Raw genomic sequence first — 24,838 nt, forward strand, 5'->3', positions numbered from 1 at the left:
GCGGCAGTCAAAGAAACAATGGACAGCTGCTATTAGACAACAAGGACAGCTCCAATATAAAGTTTCAAGAACTAAAGGAGAGTCTTTGTTGACATACAGTACAAACTGACTTTCAGAACCAATTGAAGACGGCAGGGCACAGAGAAGTTAGGTCTCTAGACTTCAGATCATAATCTGAAAATGCCTCTGTTTTGTTTTAAATGGGTATAATCCAGGCAGCCATTGTAAAAAGAGGGCTCACTCTTATTAAATACAGTTTTTTTAAAACATTGTGAGGTATATTCATTCCATTAGTACTCATAGACCACATGCTGGGTTACTTGCTGAGCCATACTCCTTTGGAAGTAAAAGGACAGTGGAACTAGTCGACCATATGGATGAGAGCAGGAAATTTTCCCAGTTCTAATAGAGGTATCTCTTCCAAGTAGTACCAATTAACACAGTACTACAGCATATTTTAAAGTTTTAAATGTAAAACAAAAATTAAAGTGACTGGTACCAAATTTGAGTTACATGAGCTTTTTCACTCCATGTATCATACAGAAGATGTCCATTTGCTCCCGACACCAAAGGCTCTTAAAGAAAGTAGGTTTGTTTTTATAGAGGTCTGTCATATTCAAATATAAGATGGGCAGACTTCAGTTTCCATACCATTGTGTGCAGGTCTGTGACTTTTGGCATGTATATTAATTTTAACTGATAGTGGAGAAGAATGGATTTAAGAACCTAAATGACGTTATGACATTATAGTACCTACTGTATAAAAGAAATGTATAGATTTATATTTATAAGTTATTAAAGCTAGCTTGCTTCTTGATTGCCAGAGCCTGATAATCTTCACCATTTCTGATTTCCACTGGGTGGTTAAAATACAAATGCAACATCATATTTGAAGGTGTTTCTGACATGTATTCTATATATTCTGTAAACCACACATCCATTATCTATGACATCTCTATGTCTTTATGTAGTGTCACAATGATGACTTCACCCTCTTATTTGGGGAGAAAAGCACCAGTTCTCCTTCAGAAATTTTTAACTAGATTGCAAGTCTATCGTTATCAATAAATATCAAATATTTTAAAAATACCCATAACAGTGATATTTTGCAGTATCAAGAAATCACATCACAAGTGGATAGTGAAAGTATGGTCTTGACATTTACATTAGGGTGAATGGGTATTATATCTGTGCCTCTTATAGTCACATTTTCCAATGTACATAACACAACGATTTTGGTATTAAAACAAATCTTTTTAAATAGCTAATTTTATAAAAGCTTTAATTTATAATTGTCTAACCATGTGGCCATTCAGCAATGCATGTTCAGAGACAAAGTAATTTAAATTAGCTCAATAAATGTTGGCCTTTAACAAGGACATTTTTAATAAAAAACAGACAATGACGCATCAGCTTCCAATAGGTTTTCACACTATGAAGCATTAAAGGCAAACAAATTAGGAATGTCCATAGTATAAGTTGCACATTTTTGTATTTTACAAGTTAAGAAAAATGTATTTCCTCTTCTACCAACAAAACAACAGAGCACTTTACAGAAGTATTATTTGATAATGCTTTATTAATAAACAAGAAAATAATTTTCTCTTGTTCTTTTAAACGCAAAACAATTTGCAGAACGTCACACACATCACTGATAGCCTAACATGAGACAGTGCACTGAGTAGATATCACATCTGACAAGAGCACAAAAAGGACTACAGAAAACAAGAGGGTACCATTCATGTCAACAAGTTTTTTTCACCATTTCTCAATATCTAGAAACAAAAACCCCCTTACACTTTGCTCCCCCCAAAAATGAGACATTATTAGATGAAGAAAAAGATCAGCAGGCTTCAGAACAGATTCTGTTTATCTACTTTGGTCGTGCATCTTTCTTAATTACACAGCAACGGGCAAGCTTGCTATCCTCATTGAGTGGAGGCTGCAATTTCACTGTCAAAGACAGCCTCCAAAACAACAGACATCTATTCAGTGGCTCTGTCAAGAATACAGAATATTTTTATATTTAGGATCGTGATCCCACATCAGCAAGAAGCAGTGGACTCCAAGTCGTCTTAACCTTGCTTATTCCCTCTGCCAATGAATGGAAGATGATATTGACCTGTTTGTTTTCCAACATCTCAATTTTTAAAAGATGCAGCAATTGTTAAAAAATGCAAGAGTCTAACAGTTCCCAATGTGGCTGACTCAAATTGTACAAACTTAACACAAAACACTATGGGAGACACTGAGACATGTCACTAAATTCTGAATAACTACTTCAATTCCTTTACTAAAACTATGCGATTATGCGGATTTGTCAATGTCCTCTTTTACATAATGTATAGATTATAAAATGGAATAAAAAGTCAACTAGATGTAAATGTATATAAGTCCATACCAAGTACCTATACTTATACAGTAACAATATTATAGAGACTTTTGGTTGTAATACAACTGCTCATTCCCTGGTTGGGACATCAGTCCATCACAGGGCCAAAGTGAATAAAAAAGCCTATCCAACTTCCAACCATTTATCTAATTCAGGGTCATGGGGGAGCTAGAGCTTATTCCAGTAAGCAACAGACACAAGACAGGATACCCCCTGAAAGAACATCAGTCCATCACAGGGCAGACACAGACACACACTTACACTAGTGTCAATTTTCCTAGAAACCAATTAATTTACCATTAATTGGATTTCACTGGGGAAACCAGAGCACCCAGTGAAATCCCATACAAACACAGAGAGAACATACAGATTTCTGGCAGGTAGCACCCCAGGTCTGGTATTAAATCCAGCTCTCTAGTGCTATGATGCAACAGTGGTCACCCCCCATGTGTCACCCCTTATAGCCGATGAAGTGGGGTTAAAATATCTTTGGGAAGTATATAAAATAACTTAGTGGAAGGTACATAAGAGAACTCAGTGACAACCCAAATTAAAATATAGATTGACATCTTATATCACAATATAAAACTATGTGGCCACTGTGCTTATCACTGACCCACAGCAAAAAAAAAAATAATAATAATAAAGAGAACACTTTTGTTTACTGTACTGTATTTATGGTGCAATGATAAAAAGAAAAGCTCAGAGATTGAGATCATTTCTTCACAGGGACAAAGGTGCAGTCCTATCTTTCCACAGAGGAGATGGAATCACATGCAGCTCCTCACGAGTGACTCTACTGGTTTTTGTTCTGCTAGAAGGGATTTGCGTATCTTTTTATCACAGGTGAGGAGGGCCCAAATACCAGGGAAAAGCAGGAATGATGTATTTTGCTCAGGACCAGAAAATAAGAAACAATATTGTTTTCATAGATAAATGTTTCTACTGTAGAAAGATGAAGAGAAAGCTGAACTGCTCCTGTCCAGAGATTTGTGCTGTACTGTGCTGAAAGTTTCTAACATCCCAAAAATACAGTATACTTGAAACTACTTCTATACAAGGCACACATCAAGTTGGACAAATAAGCCTGTTCTGTACACACACACACACACATTATTTCAGTGCAAAACAGCAAAGTAAAAAGAAAATCAACATTTGTTCTTTTCTACATTTCAGCTGGAATGAGCCTTTACCTGCTCCTTTGCAGCTCGCAAACTGACAGCTCCTAACTTGAGCATCTTCAATATAAAACTACTTGACAAAGCTGGGCAATAGGAACCACGGGAATATTTTATTTTGGTGTGTGTGCAAGAAAGGGATTATTTTTAAAGAAATTATGTGGAAGGTCTGTGATTGTGACAGACATTTTGTCTTTTTGCCCAAAAGGTAAACTGCATGTACTCTGCCCGCCCTCCTTTCTATACAGAATCTGCGTTAACAGTTTTTACAAAAAAAAACACTAAAAAAGTAACAGAACATAAAAAAGAACTGTTCCTTAACGTTTTCCAGAATCATTGATCATAGCATCTATCTTTTTAGAGTCAATTCTGATGTTCACATTGTAAAGCTTGTTTCAGATGACTTTTAAATAAGGTTGGTCTTGGAAAAAGAACTTAATCATGGTTTGTGGCCCTTAGGTCACATTCAGTGAGGCAAACACGTTTCTAAATAAATAACATTATATGTTACAAATACTATAAAGTGTCCACAACCTTCCTCACTGACTGAACTTCCAGCTAGTGGGTAGTCACTTTACTTTTCCCCTCTCGCGTGCTCCATTGTCTATTGCAGTAGCCTGTCATCCACAAGCTTTCCACTGTTTCTCATTTGATACAATACTCCAGCGGAAAAAAAAAACGTTTCTGAAGACGACTCCATTTAGCTGCTTTAGAAGACATTATGTGTGAACATGGGTTTCAGAGACTGTGCTTTGCAGAAGCCCCTTGATGCATTCTGTATGGCTGGTGTGTGTGTGTACTGCATTCTTCCCTGCAGTAGGTCTTGACGCGTTTCAAGACTAGCACGCAGCTCATCCAGCAAGAGAACCACACAGATCGAAGGCAACGGGACACAGGGCAAAAAGAAAATAAAAACAAAATTCTGACAATTACAGAGCAAAAAAGATCTACCTGTACATCTGTACAGTATGCCAATCATACAAATACACATCCAAATACTTACAAAGGTCTTTATGAACCCATCGGGTACACGAAGCATAGAACTGCATGTTCTCGGCACCCTTCAGAAATTCACAAAACGCAATTGTGTTTGCAAACTAACTTCAAACAGTATTTCCTTTACTGGTCTGACTCACTCTGCGCTTCCTGATCAGAGCACTGACAACACAAACAACCCTAAAAAGTACACGACCATGAACTCATGGCATTATGCAAACGAGGGCTTGACCTGTCTGGGGAGAACTGCAACTTCTAACCATCGCGTTTCATTTTATTCAAAAATCGTGTACGTTTACAAATCATCTTTAAAGTACAGTCTGCGTAAAAATTATATCTAAAATATCAACATATTATATATATATAACCATAAGGGTGTAAGAGAACCTTATTAGTATGCATTGATATGTGTCGTGCACTCCATTTCCTTACATATCAATGCACTGAACCGAAACCTCATTCATAGATATGATAACACTTCTTATCGTGTTGAGCTGTACATTGGTACCGAATATAATGGTCATTTTGTTGAGAAATAACTCAGCAATGTCGACAATTCGAAGAATACTGTATAAAAACACATCAAAAGATGTAAGAGACAGACTTACAGACCAGTAACTCTTACTAAAATAAGATCTCACCCATATACAATAGTTAATGTGAAACACCCTGCCCGTTCAACCAGAAGGACTTCGTACTTGGTTCAGCGGAGCGGTCTTATTTATGCAAATAAATCACCTTCACGGTTTCTTTAATAATTTAAGAATCCCCTTTTTACACATCAAGGCCTGACCTTCGCAAGAACTGTCATTTCTTGTCGGACAACAGTGCCTCTCTTGACGCTGTAAACAACCCCACTGAACACAGCAGAAACTCGACGGTCGGGTGTTTACCTGCTTGGGATAACAGTCTAACGTCAAAAGTTAGGTCGGGAAGAGTGACAACTACCTGGTGAGTATCACTTATTCAACTGGCAATGAATTTGTGATCTTTTTATTGAATTAAACCATACGTATTATACAAACATATTCGAACGATCGGTTTAAGCCGAGTCTCAGACCCAGTTCGGCACCTGGGAGTTACGAAGTAGCCAAAACGCATCGACAGCGACTGAGCAGACATACACTATATTTTAAACAGTAGCGCTTTAGATGGACTACTAAGGCATTTTATACAAATTTAAATCTTACCCGTATCTAGGGGGAAACTAGCGTTGCTGTACTATATCTCTGTGTATCCCTGAAGAGCTGTATTCCTCTTTATTTTGGGATCCACTCCAGTTTCACTCAAAGGAAGAAACTTCCACCATCTTCGTAACCTTCTCACGTGACAAACGAAGGTGGGCCGCCCATGACGCACGACGATGACGCGCACGTTTACGTGACGCATACCGGAACCCCACCTAACGATTGCTCCTTCGGTCTTCGATTGGATAATGTAAACAGACCCCGGACCTCTGATTGGTCCATCTGTTGGTCGTCACGGCGGCTCGGAAAAAGATTGCGTTCAGGTCGCTTCCTGTACCAGCACATTTTTAGTGTAAGTACAGTACATATTAAGCAAGTCCAAATTCCTCTTCGGTCTTACGCCATATCCATATCTTCAAAGCTAGACATTATTATTTACATATCAGATAAATAAAATAAACTGAACTTATCAAACTGATTGACTATGTTCATAATATTTAGCTACTTGTTAGGGTGGTAGCAGAGGAAAGTGGTCCTCAAAAATGTTGGCAGAACATCACACATGAAGCTAACTGCCTGCCTAACATGAAACAGTGCACTGATTAATAATAATAATAATAGCTTACACGTATATAGCACTTTTCTGGACACTCCACTCAAAGCACTTTACAGGTAATGGGGACTCCACCACCACCCACTCCACCCCTCCACCACCACCAACGTGCAGCATGTGACGGCAGCCATAGTGTGCCAGAATGCTCACCACACATCAGCTATCAGTGGGATTGGAGAGCAGAGTAATGAAGTAGATGGGGATTATTAGGAGGCCATGATTGGTAAGGGCCAATGGGAAATTTGGCCAGGACGCCAGGGCTATACCCCTACTCTTTTCGAGAAACACACTGGGGTTTTTAATGACCACAGAGAGTCAGGACCTCAGTTTTACATCTCATCTGAAGGACGGTGCCTATTTACAGTATAGTGTCCCCATCACTATACTGGGGCATTAGGACCCACATGGACCACAGGGTGAGCGCCCCCTGCTGGCCCCACTAACACCTCTTCCAGCAGCAACCTTAGTTTTTCCCAGGAGGTCTCCTATCCAGGTACTGACCAGGCTTACACCTGCTTAGCTTCAGTGGGTTGCCAGTTGTGAGTTGCAGGGTGATATGGCTGCTGGCTAGATTAGATAACAGATTGGACAACAGATTGGACAAGAGCGTAAGAAGAGCTACAAAAAAAGAGGAAGCTATTCTGGTCAACCTGCTGCTCACAAAAATCTTCTAGGTTTACAATATCTAGAGAGGAAACAACCTCCTTATATTTTTCCCCTAACTGCATGATTATATTAGAAATAAATTTTTAGTCAGTTTCTTTCTCCATCTCATACTCTAGTGCATGAGACTAGTGGGGGGGTCTTCTTCCAAGTCCACATAAGCTTTCATTTTCTAAACTGTACATTAAGTTTAAGAAGAAAAAAGGTGTCTGAGACCAGCAGTCCTCTGGTTCTGTGCCCCTTGGAGAGAAGAATTTGAAGCCTGTGAGTGGTCTGAATCTCAGAGGAGACCTGTGAAAACCAAGACTCCACTACAGACAGAGGAACCCACAAGTCAAGGATAATGAAATACAGGTTCCAATCGAGGACCACTTGTTGTGGACAAGTGAACTGAAGAAGCCAGCTGGCTGTCATCCTGCTTTCAACCACCTTTATCCTTAAACCTTTCATTACCACTGAAAATTCAAAAGGCAGATCTGAGAGAGCACTCTGAGTTAGTACCATCAGTTACTGTTAGCAATTACAGGCAGCATGCAAATTGAGCTTGAAAAGTGTGGAGAAGGCCTGCATCGTCTTCCTTGGCCAGAACAAATCCCCAGATTTCAATCCCAGATTTCAGTCGCTCATCACAACTTCAGTCCCACACAACAGCTGCCCCAAAACCATCTCCACCAAAGCTGCTATACGTGATGGAGCTGAGCTGCGAGGACAGTGTCTGTGGAATGCCTACCAGGTCTTGCTCCACCTGTTTTTTCTGTTCCTAGAGGCACAACACAGCATGCAAGGGCAGTTCCTATTGTTCGAGCCAGTGAGAGCAAAATGATCAGCTAAACTAAGGAAAACTAGCTGGAAGGCAAGACTCCTCCTTGTCAGTACGGCTAACACTGCTTCCCTGGTCTTGCTGAGTTCCTGGCTCATTCATCGTGAGGACTCTAGTGATCTGATTATAGAATTGAATTTATTCAGGTGCTGGAGCTCCAACTGCACTCTTTGTGCTTTACATTGATGCTGAAGCTCACTTAGTTTGTCGTGTCTGTGCCTTTTGGCACACTCATGCTCAGGACACAGACTTTCCCTTCCACGTCTAGTTGAAGAGAAACCAACTGCTTCATTGTTTTCGCCTGATGTTTTCAACGCAACAATCAAGGATCCGACAGGAAGGGCACTTTAAAATCAGGATAATGGTTTCGCAAAAGGCAACGGTTTAAAATCGCGTAGTTACCAGTAGGTGGAGCTGTCGGTCTGGAAAAAGCTCGTATAATAAAAAACAAAGCGCTTCCCAATACTATACTTAATGCAACCCCTAAAAACAATGCTTTCCATCAATCATTTAAGCATAGCATTTCGAATAGTTTTATTTATTAGTCACTTCTTGGTATGTCTTTAAAACGACTCAGAATTAAATTCCTTTGACACAGGCTGCGTCATAGGAATTTGAAGTGGAAGAACAAGTTAATAATAACCCGAAACAGTAATCCGATTGTGCCTTTCAAAAATGCCAGAGGCTGTAGCCATCCTAAATGCGCAATGAAAGAGAAGCCTTCTGTGCATCGCTTGCTTTAAAGAAGCCCCTGGAAGGAGCCAGCCAATCACGTCAGTGGAGGGCGGGGTTACTTTTTGTAACGAAGGAAAGTTGCTTGGATGCGGAGCAGCATCTTAAAGCACAAACTCGGCATCTCAGTATTCCTTTCCTTAGGCAAGATTCTTCCCAGATGACAGGAGGAGATCCCTTCGAGCACTGAATAGCGAAACCAAACCGCACAAATTAGAAATTAATCGCCTGTGTCCTCGGACCTATTTGCGAACAGGGTTTAAAAACGATTTCTAGATACTGTACACACATCTTTCTTGCAAGGGTTTAAAAATGATGGCATGCACAGAGATAATCACGATGTGCCTCCAGTCTGCAAAGCAACAACACTTGTACTCCAAACACCAGCAGCAGCTACTGCAGAAGAATCCCGTCCAAGGACTTTCTATTTTCCAAGATGTAAGTAAAATACAGTATATTATAATTTTATTTAGTAATATATCGTCTTCATTTATTAAAGGAACACCGAGCACATTTTTCGGTGTTGTTCGCTGGAAACATCATAAGTGGTGATTTAGACTTGAAAATCGCATATAAAGCGCAGCATCTTCAGTAAGCTACAACGTTAGGTGAGATTTATATGGGTTTAATTTACATTACAGATTAAAAAAGGAATATTAAATTACCGCACAAAAGTAAAATAGCTACAGTCGCTGTGAAGATTACTAATAAAAAGCCACGAAATTTATTTCTGAACTGTAAACTATCAAAAAGGTTTTCTGTTGTATCAACCAAGAAATAAGCTAAAAAGCATATTTCCTCTTGAGAATTGTATAGAGCACGTCACTTTTAATCGTAAAACAGCCGTGTCCTACCGTATGCGCTGCTTCACCCTCAAACTGCGCCCTGTGACACCCCGTATCAGGTATGGGCGTTAATGTATGAACCCCACCACCAAGACTCGGTGTTTCTGTCTCGTTGTGTCTTTTTACTGCTTCATAAGCAAAATAAATTGTCTGAAATCGTCAAAATGTCCATTTCCACTAAACAGCTTCATAAAAAATCACTGTAGGTTAAAGGTTTTTTTTTTTTTACCGACGTGTATACTTCACGCATTACTCAGCTGTTGGCGGTAACTCGTTAGGCCTGCTGATGACTGGAAAAGTTATTTTTGATTAATGTGTCGGGGACTGAGTTGATAATTTTCTTCATCAGTCCTAATTTGTATGTTCTCTAGGTTTCGTTGTGTTCGCTATGTACAGTAGTGTAAGTTCGGGACAATCTTCAGTTCTGATGGTAGCAACGTGGAAGCGAATCAACTTGTCTCAGATCGAGGTGTTTGTTAGAAGGGGGTTTATCAAAGCTGTCAGATCGATTCTGTTGTTCTATACCTCGAACTACACGCCAGTTCCTTTAAACAGGTTTCGCTCTTTCCTGACACAAGACAAAGGCACCAGGGCTTCAATTGAACAGAACAACTTTTTGCAGTATCTCCATCAGCAGCAGGATGGGGAAGTTCCTGTAGTACAGTGCCAAGTCTTGTGGAATTATGCAGCTTCTGTGCTTGCAAGAGTGCCCTGCACTTCCTTGATGTGGTTCACTTCGGGGGTGTATGAGGCTATATTTTTGAATAATCTTTTTAGCAATGTTAATGAGAGATATGACGTTTCAATTGCTATGCGCGATAGCGTCTGTCTCTGGAGTTCATGCATTTGAAGATTTGCCCTTGTCCAATATTGCCTGTATTAGCTCGAGAACGCTTTTATTTACCAATCACAGTGTGTGTCGCTTATCAGTTGATTTTTATTTTTCATGGCTTTGAAAAACTATGGTGTTTAATTTTTAGTATTCCATTCGATTTCGATGATTAACTTATTTGCATTAAATGTTATGGGAGTGCGGAACATGGTATCCTGATATGATGTGGAAGCCGATACCCAGCCTTCTTTCGTGAAAAGAGACTATTGGATCAATTAGCTGCTTAAAAAGTAAACGAGCTACTGTTCATGATCCGACTGGCCTTTCCTCGTTCGTAATCTTACTCCTGATCTAGTTAAAATATTGTATTCAAATAGACCAAAATATTGTAAAGTGGGTTAAAAACTGCACCAGTACCATTTTATCGGCGCAACAACACATCAGGAGGAGTGAGAAGCACATCTGCTTCTGTGTGTTGTGCTGATGCTGGTGACGGTCGGCGTGGATCGCTGTGTTACTGTAATAGGGCGCTTAGGACGACTGTTTTCACGTACTTTTGTAACTTGTGTACAAATAAAATGTGAAGATAGCTTTGATTTTCTAAATTTATTTCACAATTTCAAGGATGATTATCGACTCTTAATATTAATACCAGTTTTCAATTAGTTACAGACGCCTTGTTCTGTCTTTCCCACAAGTCTTTCAATACTGTAGTTACTGAGTGAATGAAGACGTTCGGTTCTGAGCCTTCCTGTCATGTTAATTTGAATCCCAAGGGCCTAGACCTTAGCGCACTTAATCGTAGCATCGGACTTTCATTTAAAACACAAGACGTAAAATGTTGAGATGAAGCGAAATGTTCTTTATTAGGTTTCTTGGTGCACGTTCGTTCAGGACTGTGTTCTAGACAAATTCCTTTTCTCCGTATTACGTGCATTGAGTCGAATAGATCAGTAGCATAACAATCACATCTCAATATGTTGACATCGCGGAGTCGGAATGAAACCGGTAATTTTGCTTATAATAATTTTATTACTGACATAATAAAGTCGCATTGTTTCTATTGCATCGACATGAACGCGTTTTATGAGTAACCACCAGCATATAACAAATGTACAGTATATATGCTTAACAGATGAGTTAGGTATCACGAATAATTGTGCAAATTAACATTCTTTTCTGATATTATCTATTGGATACATGTTGTCATTTACGAACTGAAGCAGTTCTAATTGTTTCATAGCCTCGATCGCACACTGACGATTTGGGATTAAATCATGAAAATCTATAGGAGTCTGAAACAGTGGAAACGGACAAAGAATAGTAATTTTTTAACTCTTAGAAGCGGCGGGGCCCATGTCATGATTTAAAATACAATGGTAGTGTTTTTATACCAGTTTCAGTCTTGAAGACAGAATTAGTCGTTCCGTCTTGTGAATTCCAAATGCTTTTTCACACCTCTAGAGTTTTATTCAAATTAAGGCACTGTATTGCATAAAATAATCAATAGGTCACATGTACAAATGAAAAAAAAATATTTGTATTTATCACCCACTTAATTCCCTGTTTTTTAAAACAAAAATGCCTTTAGAATAAATGGGGTGAGGTAACTAGCTACAGACAATGATTCTGTTTTGTAATTCATATACATATGCATTTAATTTTAATCAGACTAAAATAAATTTACCAACTGAATCAAGAGGGAAATTTAGGGAGGCCACATTTTGCAAATCCAGATTAGAATTTAGCTAGGACACTAGTTATTTACAGCCCAGCTCACTGTACTGGGTCCTTGCTTTGGAAAGTCATCCACTAACACTATGTACAGCATCTGGTTTCTTTAGAGTCTCCCATTGAACTTGAATTTGAACTTGAACTTGAACTTTATTGCCATATGTAACCGGTACTGGTACAATGGAATTCTTACTTACAGAAAGTCTCTCGATTGTAAAACAAGTGTAAAAAACAAAACAAAGTGCAACCAGTGCATCAAGACAATGTACAAACAAACAATAGACAGTGTACAAGTAAACATGTAGACAGTTTGAATGTAAACAATACAGACGCGTAAACAATGACTGGAGATGTGCAATAGATAAGAAATCATATAGAGGTAGATGGTGATGGTGTAGGTGTGGTCCAAGGGGGATGGCTAAATGTGTTCGCCAGTCTCACTGCTTGTGGATAGAAGCTATTGAAGAATCTAGTGGTAAGTGTCCGTATGCTCTTATACTGTATCTCTTGCCTGAGGGCAGTGGGGTGAAGAGCTCATGCCCGGGGTGGTGACTGTCCTCTGTGATGGCCAGAATTCTACCATGGCAGCGGTCCTCATAGAGCTGTTTAATCTCGGTGAGACCACAGTCGATGATCTTCTGGGCCATATTGACCATTCTCTGCAGTGCCTTTCTTTCTCGCGAAGAGGTGTTGCCATACCACACGGCTCTCGATGGTGCAGTGGTAGAAGTTCACCAACACATGTATTGGCATCCCCCATTGCTTGAGGCACCTCAAGAAATAAAGGCGCTGCTGAGCCTTCTTCATGATAGAGTCAGTGTTCACAGTCCAGGTTAGATCTTTAGAGATGTGAATTCCCAAAAACCTAAAGCTGGTGACTGTTTCCACTTCCATTCCATCAATACTGAGTGGGCTGTGAGTGTATGGCCTGTGTCTCCGAAAGTCCACTATTAGCTCTTTCGTTTTCTTTATGTTCAAGAGCAGGTTATTGCTATGACACCACCTAAGCAGCTGTACAACTTCATCCCTGTAAGTGGACTCGTCATCATCACTGATCAGTCCTATTATTGTGGTGTCATCTGCAAACTTAATGATGCGGTTGTTGCTGTGTCTTGCTGTGCAGTCGTGAGTAAATAGGGAGTACAACCTTGGACTCAGACAGCAGCCTTGTGGGGTTCCAGTGCTCAGGGTGAGTGGTGTTGATGTTTTATTGCCTATCCGCACCACCTGTGGTCTCTCGATAAGAAAGTCCAGCAGCCAGTTGCAGACAGAGTGGCACAGACCTAATCCCCTGAGCTTTGTCACCAGTTGACTGGGTATGATGGAATTGAATGCTGAACTGTAGTCCACAAACAGCATTCTCACATACGAGTTCTTAGTGTCCAGGTGTTCCAAGGGTGTATGCTGAGCCAGTGAGACAGCATCATCCACTGATCTGTTGTTCTGGTAGGCGAACTGCAAGGGGTCCAGGGACTCTGTGATGGAGGAGTTGATGTGTGACAACACCAGCTTCTCCAGCCATTTCATCACCACAGATGTTAATGCTACTGGGCGGAATCATTCAGGCATGTCACTTTTGTCTTTTTGGGGGTTGGAACAATAGTGGTTTTTTTAAAGCAGGTGGGGACCATGGACTGTGACAGGGAGGAGTTAAAGATGTCCGTAAACACTGTAGTCAGCTGGGCTGCACATGTCCTCAGGACGCGAGGTGGTATCCCATCAGGCCCTGCAGCCTTACGGATTTTCACCCTGCTCAGAGTCTTCTGCACGTCCTGCTCTGAGAGTTTCAGAACAAACTTGCCCTGCACACTTGGGGTCTTCTCAGCATTGCCCGTGTTCAGAGCATCAATTGCAGTGCTGACTGGACCCAACCTTAAGAATGTTTGTACACAATGTGTATGTACATACTGTATGTATCTGCAATTCATCATTGCATACAGACTAACACAAATAAAGGCATGTTGCATTCCAAGATAGACAGAGACACCTGTCTACAGCCATACACCACATTGCTTTTTATTTATGTATGAAACTACACTTCTCTGTCACTTTCAATACTTACTGTCTAACAATATATGAATGCTCAGGATGTTTCACAGTGACCTGATTTGCTAAGCTTCAATGCACCGAGTAGCGGAACCAAGCTGCTTTGGCCAGAATTCTCAGGAGTGCTCTACAGCTGTGTGGCTAATACCTTATTAATGTTTCATATCATCTTCACAGGGAAACACCACAGTTTCATCTTCACAGATATTCAGGGTAACGGACCACATCGGAATACACAAAACACTCAATCAGGTATCTTTCTGCTGTGTAAAAGCAATTCTTCTTAATTGTTTTTGAAAGAAGTCACTAATTATGAGTTTTCATGGAACATCATGCCGCTGTATGTGGTCCTTTAGTATAGTATTATCACATACACCAGCAAATATGAAACAGCCCAGCTTGTCACATTTTCTACACATGGTATTGAACATTCCTACACAAGTGGAACTCACTCTAAAATAAGAGAAGGATGTTTAATCTTTTATAAGGTCTTGACTGCTATATTTCCTTATTTGCTAGTGTGTCTTATTACCTCAATAGGCCACAACTCTCTCTGAATGCTGCTGCCAGGAATGATGGTAAAATACCATTTCACTTATATCACTTATTTTATTAAAGTGATGATTGTCAATTAAATGTGTAATCTATATTTATTCACACTTTTATTGTTGGTCATTATTTGCTATTAGACACCTGTGTGGGTGTAATTAAGGAAGGGGCTAGATACAGTATTTACAGGGAAGCCTGAATGTTAAAACAAAAAACTCTAGCTCTAGATCTAGCTAGAATGCGCTGATTGAGAAGTTTTATTTTTATCTGAAGACGATTGAGACCTCTAGGACTGATGTAGAGGTTGTGTAATGTATATAATGTATAATGTATGTTGTGCACGATGCCTCTCTAAGGGTTTGTTTTTCTCTGTGTTCCTGAAATGGCTAAACACACATGTAGATTTTAGCTCAGCATTTTTGTTTGGGTGTACTTTTCTTCCTGAAGTATAAAAAATGAAACTAAATAGCTGTTCAGAGACGGACCGTTTTCATGGTATTGACTCACACGCCGCCCTGGTAACATCACTCCAGTGCCTAGATCACAGCACTGGCTACCAGTGGGTTTTTAAATTGATTTTTAAGATAACAACAATGACACAGAATCATGGATTCATGGATCAGTGCCTTTCTCGCTTTAGGAGCTTATTCCATATGTGCTAAACCTTTTGCTGAAATATTAGAACATGAATTTAATGGTTTCAGGCACTCAGCTGCTGGACTTTTTGGCTGCTTTAATTCTCATTTGTCTAATTCTCCCCTAATCTAAATTAGAAATAACAGATAGCTTTAGTTTTACTTTTTCATAATTGAGGTAATACATTTGTATTTGCCTTTGTTTTATTTGTAGTTGCATGCACTGCTTTTCTAAGGTTCTATACTTTGTTATAAAGTGAAAAATAATTCCATAGCAATAACTGGAGAATGTGTCAGTGTTAGGAGGACAGTTAGTAATGGAACAGGTAACACTGGAATCTTGACAGATTAGAAAGCATATTCTCTGCTTGTTAGTAGATGTTTTTTTGAGGATGTTTTTTTCCTGTGAGCAAAAGAAGTGACATGCACAGGTATCCCACTCACTCACAGGTACTGCACAGGCTCACTTTGAAATGAGAACTCAGTGATGGGGGAAGCTTTCAAAGTAATGCATTACAACTCCCCAGGATTAGTTGACAAATAGCAAGTTCACAGAAGTGGGAGGGGATTTTGAGTACTGACTTACAGAGATCTACTGTATGTAGCCTGTGTTTCCTACAAGTTTATTTGCTTTATTAAAATCCCCTTACAACCCCTTAGTAACTTTTAAATATAAGGTATTTTTTAACTAACTTTACCCAAATTTGGATAATACAGTGAATTTCTAGAATACCTTATTTTTTAACCTAAATAAAACTAAAAACAAATCATAATTACACAGGTGCTAAGAAAGGCACCACTGGACTACCTCAGTTCAATAGGTATTCCTGTCAGAAAGTCAAATGCAGTGAATATTTTTTACTGATGTCACTTGTGGGGCTAATACACTCATTTTTAAACTCCTTACATTGTGTCTGATTTCAGATTGGTATCAATCAACACTATGCCAGAATACACCACCTAGCACTTCTGGACAAAAGCTTAAACACAAGGAATATTTCAGAGTATTGTTTTACATGATCTCTAATACATTTATCAATTTCAAACTGTTTTGACTGCACAGCTGTAGAATCTCAGTGCATTACCCATGAGCTCTTCCTCGCTGCCATATACTGTACTTCCTGGAGCACAGGGGAGGCAGAGAGGGTTACAGCTGCCTACGCTGCATGCTAAAGCAAACCCCTGTTGTGAAGATGGCTTCCAGGTGGGACTGGTGAGGAGAGAGGTCAGTGGGAGTGGGACTGTGCAGTGACAGCGTTTCCTTACCAGAAACCATTACATTCCATGCTTAATGCCTTAATTCTGTTTGAGCAACCTTTTCAAAATGTTGCTTCATGTGTAGTGCCTAGTAAGTTGACAGGAACCACCTCAATAAAGTAGCAAAAAAATCAATGATCCTCCTACATATTAACAGTAGGTTGGAATTTTAATCACCTGCATTTAATCACTAATACTGTTCCTTAGTAAAGACTGGAATCAAAACTTAAAGTTAAATTCAATTTATTTTTATATAGCACCTTCCACAACACGGTTGCCCCAAGGTGCTTAATAGTGCAATTGACGATAAATTTTGTCAATACAGAACAGAAGACCAGAAGACAATGGAGGAGAGGAACCAAAACCGTCTTAGTAAGAAGGAAAAAAACCTCTAGGGGTCCAAGGTAAACTGGTTGCTCAACCCCTTTGGGCACACTAGCATTATATAATTTAAAAAAGGAATAGATGAGGGTATTAATCCATCCATCCATCATGTCTTCTGTGTGTTAGTACTCCATACAAATCTCTGAAGACCAGTAAATTCCTCCTAAACGATAGCTATATCCATGATGTCCCTCTTGGATCCATGGCAGTGATGCAGGATCCAACTCAGATTGTACCCAACCCGGGCACCATCCGGACATGTGGGGAGGAGAATAGGATAGTTTGGTCAGATCAGATGTATCTACCTGGTGGGCCAACATAGAGACACATAATGACATGTACAGCAGCACCAGCAGCCAGGTTGCAGCAGGCTATAATGTAAGGTGTGAGCAGGCTAGGCTGAAGTAATAGGTCTTCAGTCTGGATTTGTGTACTGAGATTGACTCGGCATTCCAAATATGGGGTGGGAGACTGTTCCATAAGCTAGGGGCCCTGTAACTAAAGACTTCACCACCAACTGTTTTTTTATTAATGTGTGGAATATGAAGAAGACCTGCATTCTGTGATCTAAGCAGGTGATTTGGATGGTATACATTAATAAGTTCCATTAGATAGATAGGTGCCTGACTTCTGAGAGTCTTGTACAGTAAGTAGAAGAATTTCCTTCTACTTACTTCTACTTTAACATCAGAGTTAAATGAGAGCCTTGTGTCTAATATGACGTCAAGGCTATGTGCTAAGTCTCTGAGGCAAATTTTTAAAATCCTCTTGAGTTAAGTGCTGAAGTTATAGTAGTCCTATCAGTATTTTTTCCTCCAAAAAACAGAACCTCAGTTTTATCAGAGGTGAGTAACAAAAAGTTTTCACACATCCAAGTCTTTACTTCATTAATGCAATTAACTAAAGTGATAATAGAAGAGTTGTCGTTTGGTGTAAACGAAATGTATATTTGCATGTCATCAGCAAATGAATGGAAGTTAATATTATGTTTTCATATTATCCTACCTAGCGGCAGCATGTAGACAGAGAACAGTATTGGTCCCAGCACTGATCCCTGTGGTACCCCAAATTGAACTGGTGACATTGCTGAAGCGGTACAATTATTAAATATTTGAACATAATGAAAACAATTAGTTAAATATGAAGTAAACCACTTAAGGACGGTTCCTGATAAGCCAACCTCAAACTCAAGCCTGCGTAAGAAAACAGAGTGGTCAACCATGTCAAAGACAGCACTAAGATCTAGAAGTATAAGCACTGTTGCATTTCCCACATCAGTAGTGTCACGCCCTCTGCAGCCAGAGGGCGCTCCTTCTCTGTCCTGTCCCTAGTTTCCGGTCTGCTGTCCTTCCTGTCCCTCTCTTGCCCTTCGGCTATATATTTCTGGGTCTTGCACTCTGTCCTCGCTCAGCATTGATGTTTGGATGTCCTGAGACCCGCCTAGCACCAGGGCGCCCCACGTCCGCTCCCTGAGGGCATAGGTTTCTATACGGCATTCCTGAACTCTTTGCACTATGAGCCCGGGCCTTTTTCCTGTCTCGCCGCTACGCATATGGGTCTTTCTCCGCTCTCCTGCTCCCCACGGTTTGTCCCTTTGGACGTCCGTGACAGAATGCTGAGCCACCTACTGACCCCGCGAGCAGCGTTTTTTTTGTCTTGCCACAGTTTGTTTTTTCTTGTTCTCTGGGCTGTTTTTTTTTTCAGTTCCTCTATTCTAATCACTGGATATCACTCTGATCTTCCGTGCCTGTGAGCGGGTCCTGTACCTGGCTTTCCTCGGGTAGATCACTCCGATATCAGTGATTGAATGTTGAGCTGGCTTGCCTATTCTTATTACTGGATATCACTCCGAGCTTCTGTGTCTGGAGCGGGTTCTCGTGCCTGGCTCTTCCTGGTCTTGCTCACTCCGATATCAGTGATAGAATGGTAAGCTTTCTGCCGTTCCTCCATTCTTTTCGCTGGATATCACTCCGGGCATCTGTGTCTGTGAGCGGACTTCGGTCTGGCTTTCCTCAGGTTGTCCACTCCGATATCAGCGTTAGAATGTGAACGTGCCATTTGCCCAGTCTGTGGTATTTTTCCCCGGGGTTTTTGTGTTTTTTTTCTTGTTTTTTGCCTTTTGTTTTGATTTTTTTTCTTCCTGGTTTCCCCTCCTTTTTGGTCCCCCCTGCTCTCTGTGTTTCGGAACTTTGGTTCCTATCTGTTTTGTGTGGTTTGTCTCCCTGGTCTTTCCCAGGTTTTTGTCTGTTGTGTTTGTGCTTGTGTACTTTTTTGTTTTAGTCTCCAGAGCTCTTCTCTACCCCCCCTTCCTCCACCCAATAAAGGTTTTTACCCCAGAGGAAGGGGTAGCTCTCAGCCGTGGATTCCCAGAGGTTTCCTTTCAGTTAAATGAGGTTTTTCCTCCCCCCAGTGCTGTGCAGCTTATTTATTTGTTTGGGCGTCGGGAGCCGCCCATGAAGGGGGGGGTACTGTCACGCCCTCTGCAGCCATAGGGCGCTCCTTCTCTGTCCTGTCCCTAGTTTCCAGTCTGCTGTCCTTCCTGTCCCTCTCTTTCCCTTGGGCTATATATTTCCGGGTCTTGCACTCTGTCCTCGCTCAGCATTGATGTTTGGATGTCCTGAGACCCGCCTAGCACCAGGGCGCCCCACGTCCACTCCCTGAGGGCATAGGTTTCTATACGGCATTCCTGAACTCTTTGCACTATGAGCCCGGGCCTTTTTCCCGTCTCGCAGCTACGCATATGGGTCTTTTTCCGCTCTCCTGCTCCCCACGGCTTGTCCCTTTGGACGTCCGTGACAAGTAGCTAACAGAATATCATTTACGACTCTTGTTAATGCAGTTTCAGTGCTGTGGCCAGGATGGAAACCAGACTGAAATTTCTCAAGTATATTATTGGAATCCAGATGCGATTGCAGCCAGGACACAACTATTCTCTCAAGAAGTTTAGATAGAAATGGGAGGTTTGAAACAGGCCTGTAGTTGTTAAGAACCTGTGGATCCAAATTTTACTTCTTAAGGAGTGGTCTGACAACCACTACCTTAAATTGGTCAGGTACAATGCCTGATGCAAAGGACATGTTCATTATACTAATAAAAAGTTAGTATGAAGTTGACAAGTGTCACACCTCATCCAAAGCTTACTAGAATCAATATAAGTGGGAACATCAGCACCAACCCCAGAATCTGCAGCCCAGATGACACATCACCTTAATTTTCCCATGTTTTTAGTAGTATGTCAAACAGACCTCAAGGCACCTAGATCTTACGGTTTTCTTATCTGAGTAAAGTCTGCATGATCTTTCCTTTTAAGTTTCATTCACTCTTGTAGTTCTCATTAGTCACTGTTCACTAATCAAATCAGGCCCCGGAGTAGATAGCCAGATTTACTCATGTTACTCAAAGTCACTTATTCCTGTATTGTGTTCTTTCCACTGTTCACTCACTGTCTTCCCCTGCCCCTCATCCATGGACTTTACCAATAACCATTCACTCACTCACTTCAGCACGAGCTATACCAGCTGATTCTGTTTGGCCAGGAACAGAGCTCTCCATCTTCGCTGTGTTTCTGACAGCAGCAGCTGGTTTGTTTTCTCTTCCCTTTCATAGGGTGCACTCCTGTCTACTGGTCTTCTCACTTTTATCTGTGAGATGCTTCTGTCATAACAGCCCCCATATGTCACGATCGCTATTCCTCCTCTTAAGGGCGCTCCAGCCCTTCCTCGTTCTCTCCCATTATCCACACCTGTTCCTTGTTTCAGTACCTCCTTAAAAGCCAGACGCAGACGTCACTCAAGGCTCTTCATTGAATCCCGTTTCGTGAGAGGCTGGGTCCTGCTGCTTCTGGCTCCGTTATGATTTTAACCTTCTGCTCCTGATCCCCCCCGCCAGTTCCGACCCGGTTCCCGTGTTTTAACCCCCAGATGGATCGCCTGGCTATGGACTCTTGCTTCTGTTTTGGATACCCGTTTGGACTTTTACATGGATTGTTCACCCCGGACTCACTCCCCCTGGACACCTGCACCCCTTGGACACGCCCCCAGTCTCCATACCCTCTCCTGCATGACTTTTTCCCCAGTGTTTCCTCACAATTCCGGATTGTGTCATCTGCATAGGGCCCGGAAAGGACCGTCGTGACATCATCAGCCCTAGTTCAGATGGCCTGTCCTGTTCTTCAGCAGTGCTCTTCAACACCATTGAGCAAGGCAAACAGATTACCATGCAGCTTGCCTGCCCAGCACCTGTAGTACCCCTCAATAGAGTCTAGATTTTCTCATCTCCTCTCATTGAGTCCCACAGGCCTGTAAGCCAGGTCAGCCTGCTTCCACTACAAATTCCTCTAGTGCTTTAATTTGCCATCTCGTGCCAAAGCCTAGATACAAATGAAAAAGACTTTTCTTTTGGCTCCTCTTATATACCTTCTCATGAATCCAGGGGAGTGGCCAATTCCACATCAATTCCTGTCCTATTTGCTCTTTTCCACACACTCCCTCTGGATGCCAATTAACCAGTTAGACCAGATGTGTCTCATGTGTTTGTCACTAACAAGTGGCTTACACTTAAAAATATATAAGTAGGTGGTATTTCCTTAAAATGTTTTCCAGTCTCCTGCTTCACAACAAAAATTAAAGTGTTTAGCAGAACATTTGAGTATAGGATTTTTAAAATTCAGCAAACATGTAGCAAATAAAAAGTAAGTCGTGAGTACACTTAAATGCAACATGACACTAATGTCTCACTGCAGTGCTTATTACGGTTTTCTTTCAGTTGCTTAAATGCAATTCTTGAAATGTTACATTTTCAAAACATTGGATGCCAACCCCATAACAGTAGGGTTGTCCACGAAACACAACATAATTTATGATTGTGTTCACAAAAAATGCAAATGTCAAGCATATTTACACAAATCAGTGAATAAAAATCTGTACAATTGACACACAAACCAATAAAACGTGTGAAACAAGATGAATTAATTAGTTCACAGCTGAAAGCAGCCAGTGTGTTCAAACTTACCTCACAGGTACAAATCCTAACTGCCAAACATTATTAGGTTACTAGTGAGCTAGCATTGCTGAAAGATTGAGCAGGAACAAGTAGAGGAAAGAAGACACGGATCTAAATGCACAGTGGTAGTGCTATGGATAGGGAGAGTGATGGGAATGAGGATGAGAAAGAGAACGAGGAAAGCAAAGGCGAAGACAAAGACATATGAAATATCCCATAAATCATGGCTTGACAATGGTGACGTGGCAAGAACCTTAGTAGACACAGAGCCACACTGAATGTGCCAGGATAGTGTGGGGATAATATAACGATGTTTGCTGCCATATCAGATATCATATCCCCACCACTGGCCATTTAACAAAGGTCATCAGTTAGTTTTCTTGGATGCACTGTATGCCAGTCTCGTGCCTGTTGATAAGACACAGCTGGTGAAGAATTGCCAAAATTACTGTATGAAGTGGTGTTGGACAATGTCAGCTTTCACCTCTCTGCTTCATTCAAGAAATAGCTTGCTGCCCATCTTGCCTGTGGAATTGGCCTGGCCAAAGACCTTTCATCTTTGTTGATTTACTGGATTTATTTACTGTTACACGTGTAACACTGTTTACAATATTTTTTTATTTGTTTTGTGGAATGAATACTGCTGGGGCCCTGTTCCAGAATATGGTGTTTATTTGATCAATTGTATTGTGTGTGGGAACATCCTTACAGTATGTACAACCTTACTCCTGATTCAGTAATTACACTTTCAGTAACTGTAAGGTAGGGGAACATGCTCTTTGCATCATATTGATGTGGATACTTAGTATTTTGTACGGCATTGTTTAAACACTGAGAACGAGAGCTTCCTATTTGCCAACACTTTATTGTTTGGTGGACTTGTTTTTAAGTCTTGTGGTAAATACTGTATTTTGAGTGCCTTAGGGCATTTTGCACTGACAATGTGTTATTGTGCAAATTGAAATAGAGTTTGGGGATATATGTTCACTGTTTTGGCATTGTCAGTAACTTTTCAGGAACTGTATTTAAGCAATTGAGAAAAACTGTAAATCATTTGTTGACATGACATTGTATTCTTGAGCCAAGTACTTCAGTTTGAGTTCTCCAGTCCAGCTGTGTAAACATATAGAAGTACAGCTGGGGGTAACCCTGTGGCAGACAACTGTCCAAAAAGGACACCATTGCACATCTCTCCACTTCCATGATCTTTTTGTTAAGAAAGATTTTCGTATTAAAAAAAATAATACAATAAAACTGATCTTATTGCTGTCGTACACTATTAAGCCAGCAAAGTAGGATTGATTGCATGCTGCTTACAATGAATAATGACTTGCTTCAGTGTTTGTACGGCTCCTCAGGCTTGCTTTCGAACTTCAAAGTAAAGCTTTGTAACTACAGCCTACAGGGGAGTGCTTGTCACCCTATTCTGTTTCAGCTGAGCAACACTGTTGAGCTGTAGTTTTAGAAACAAAGCCTTGTGAATTTGCAGAGCTCTTCCCTGAGGTCACTGTGAATGATGGGTGCAGTTTATAGAAAAGGTTTATAATGCTGACCATAATTCCATTGTTAAATGCACTGCAGAGCTGCTACACTGTTATACTGTATCTGGCCAGAACGAACATGGTCTCTGCCCCAAATGTAATGCATTGTTGTTTTAATATACCTCGAGCGGAGTCCAGTCCGCAGGGCCTATAATATACAACGTAAAGTTATTTTTTCAACAGGATGTGAAGTTTCTCATTGTGAATCTGACAGTCCTTTAAAGCGTTTTTGCCCTGGCAATTTGTCACTGTCAGGTAAAGTTTTCTGAAATTGAATTCTGCACACACTGAGGAGCCACTTACTGTAGCAAATACTGTATCTACTTTTTCCTGACATTTTAAAAACGATACCACACCTTACAATTCCATAGGTCTGTTTACCTGATGTCTTTACTAAGACAAGATTCAGCTGTTTATGACAATTTCTAAACGAAATTCTAAAATTTCTAAAAACGTAAAGCAGTGTGGCAAAGCTTAAAAAGAATGTAACAAAATTAATTCTTAATAAGGCAGAAAATCTTTTCAAAACAGAATAGAATACAGAAATTGCTACAATTTAAAGGATTACAATATACTTTAAGAGCAAATGTGCAAGATAATAAAGAGTTTTATGATATTATTTTAAACATAAACTGAGGCTGAATTTAAACTGAATTTAAACAAAACCTAGGCTTTTTCCATTAGGAATACAAGATCATTTTACATGAGGGTCAACTTATATATCATACAGTATGGCATATGTTAAATGTTAAGTTTTAAGTGCTGATAGAGGTAAGGACTCAGCTATATGGTGAGGGAGGGTGGGGGGGTTGCTTGGCGTGGTATCTATATCACACACTGTTGCTTACAGTTTTCCATTGCACCCTGGGAAAAGGCAGGTCTTGAATCTTTAGAAACACCATACACAGGAAGGAAAGTGATACATTTCACCTTATCAGTGTCTGATTCTCTTTTAGTTCTACTTAGTTTAGCTACCAGCACAATAGAAGTCTGAGAATTTATGTACCTGATTTGATGGGAATGTATTAGGGAAGGAATTTGATCTAGCATAGTGCTCCTAAGAAAATGACAAAGTGGACAGAAAATCCAAAAATCCAGCAAGAAATACAACACATGCAACAGCACAACAAAATAAATGCAAAAATAAGGGTTCTATAAACTAGCCCACATTTGTTATAGTCCTCAGGTTGCTTTAATTTTACTGGCCTGTTCTCATTCATAACCTGATGTTTTATTTTCTGTATTAAAAAAGTATGTGATAAACATTAAAATGATCATTGACTTCCATCATCATCAAGCACTGCATGTTTCTGCCCTGTAGCCGGCAGACAAGACTCATTAAATTGCCTGGGCTTTAGATTTAATGGATGTCTGCTAGACAAAATCCTCCTATAGTGCTACCTCAGACATCTCCTAAGAGATCTAAAGTTCAT

At 40.4% G+C, this 24,838-nt stretch overlaps 2 protein-coding genes across 4 annotated transcripts in view; one reads left to right on the forward strand and one right to left on the reverse strand.

Annotated features, from left to right (window-relative positions):
• Window positions 1-5,911, reverse strand: part of itcha (itchy E3 ubiquitin protein ligase a) — a 37,287-nt gene extending 31,376 nt beyond the window's left edge. Inside the window, exon 1 of the mRNA XM_015364629.2 lies at window positions 5,757-5,911. The gene's annotated coding sequence lies outside the window, so the exon portion shown is untranslated. The remainder of the gene's footprint in view (window positions 1-5,756) is intronic.
• Window positions 5,406-24,838, forward strand: part of necab3 (N-terminal EF-hand calcium binding protein 3) — a 98,591-nt gene continuing 79,158 nt past the window's right edge. Inside the window, exon 1 of one of the 3 annotated variants that reach the window (XM_015364631.2) lies at window positions 5,406-5,517. Coding sequence is in view for 1 of the 3 variants with exons in the window: in XM_006639390.3 (XP_006639453.2) it covers window positions 8,894-9,019 (126 nt within the window). In the remaining 2 variants the exon portion in view is untranslated. Of the gene's footprint in view, window positions 5,518-8,643; window positions 9,020-24,838 lie in introns of those variants that run through there. The other 2 variants (XM_006639390.3, XM_015364630.2) reach the window with 2 other exon arrangements.

The sequence above is a fragment of the Lepisosteus oculatus genome, chromosome 16 (genome assembly GCF_040954835.1).
Source record: "Lepisosteus oculatus isolate fLepOcu1 chromosome 16, fLepOcu1.hap2, whole genome shotgun sequence".
In the NCBI taxonomy this organism is placed as follows: Eukaryota; Metazoa; Chordata; class Actinopteri; order Semionotiformes; family Lepisosteidae; genus Lepisosteus; species Lepisosteus oculatus.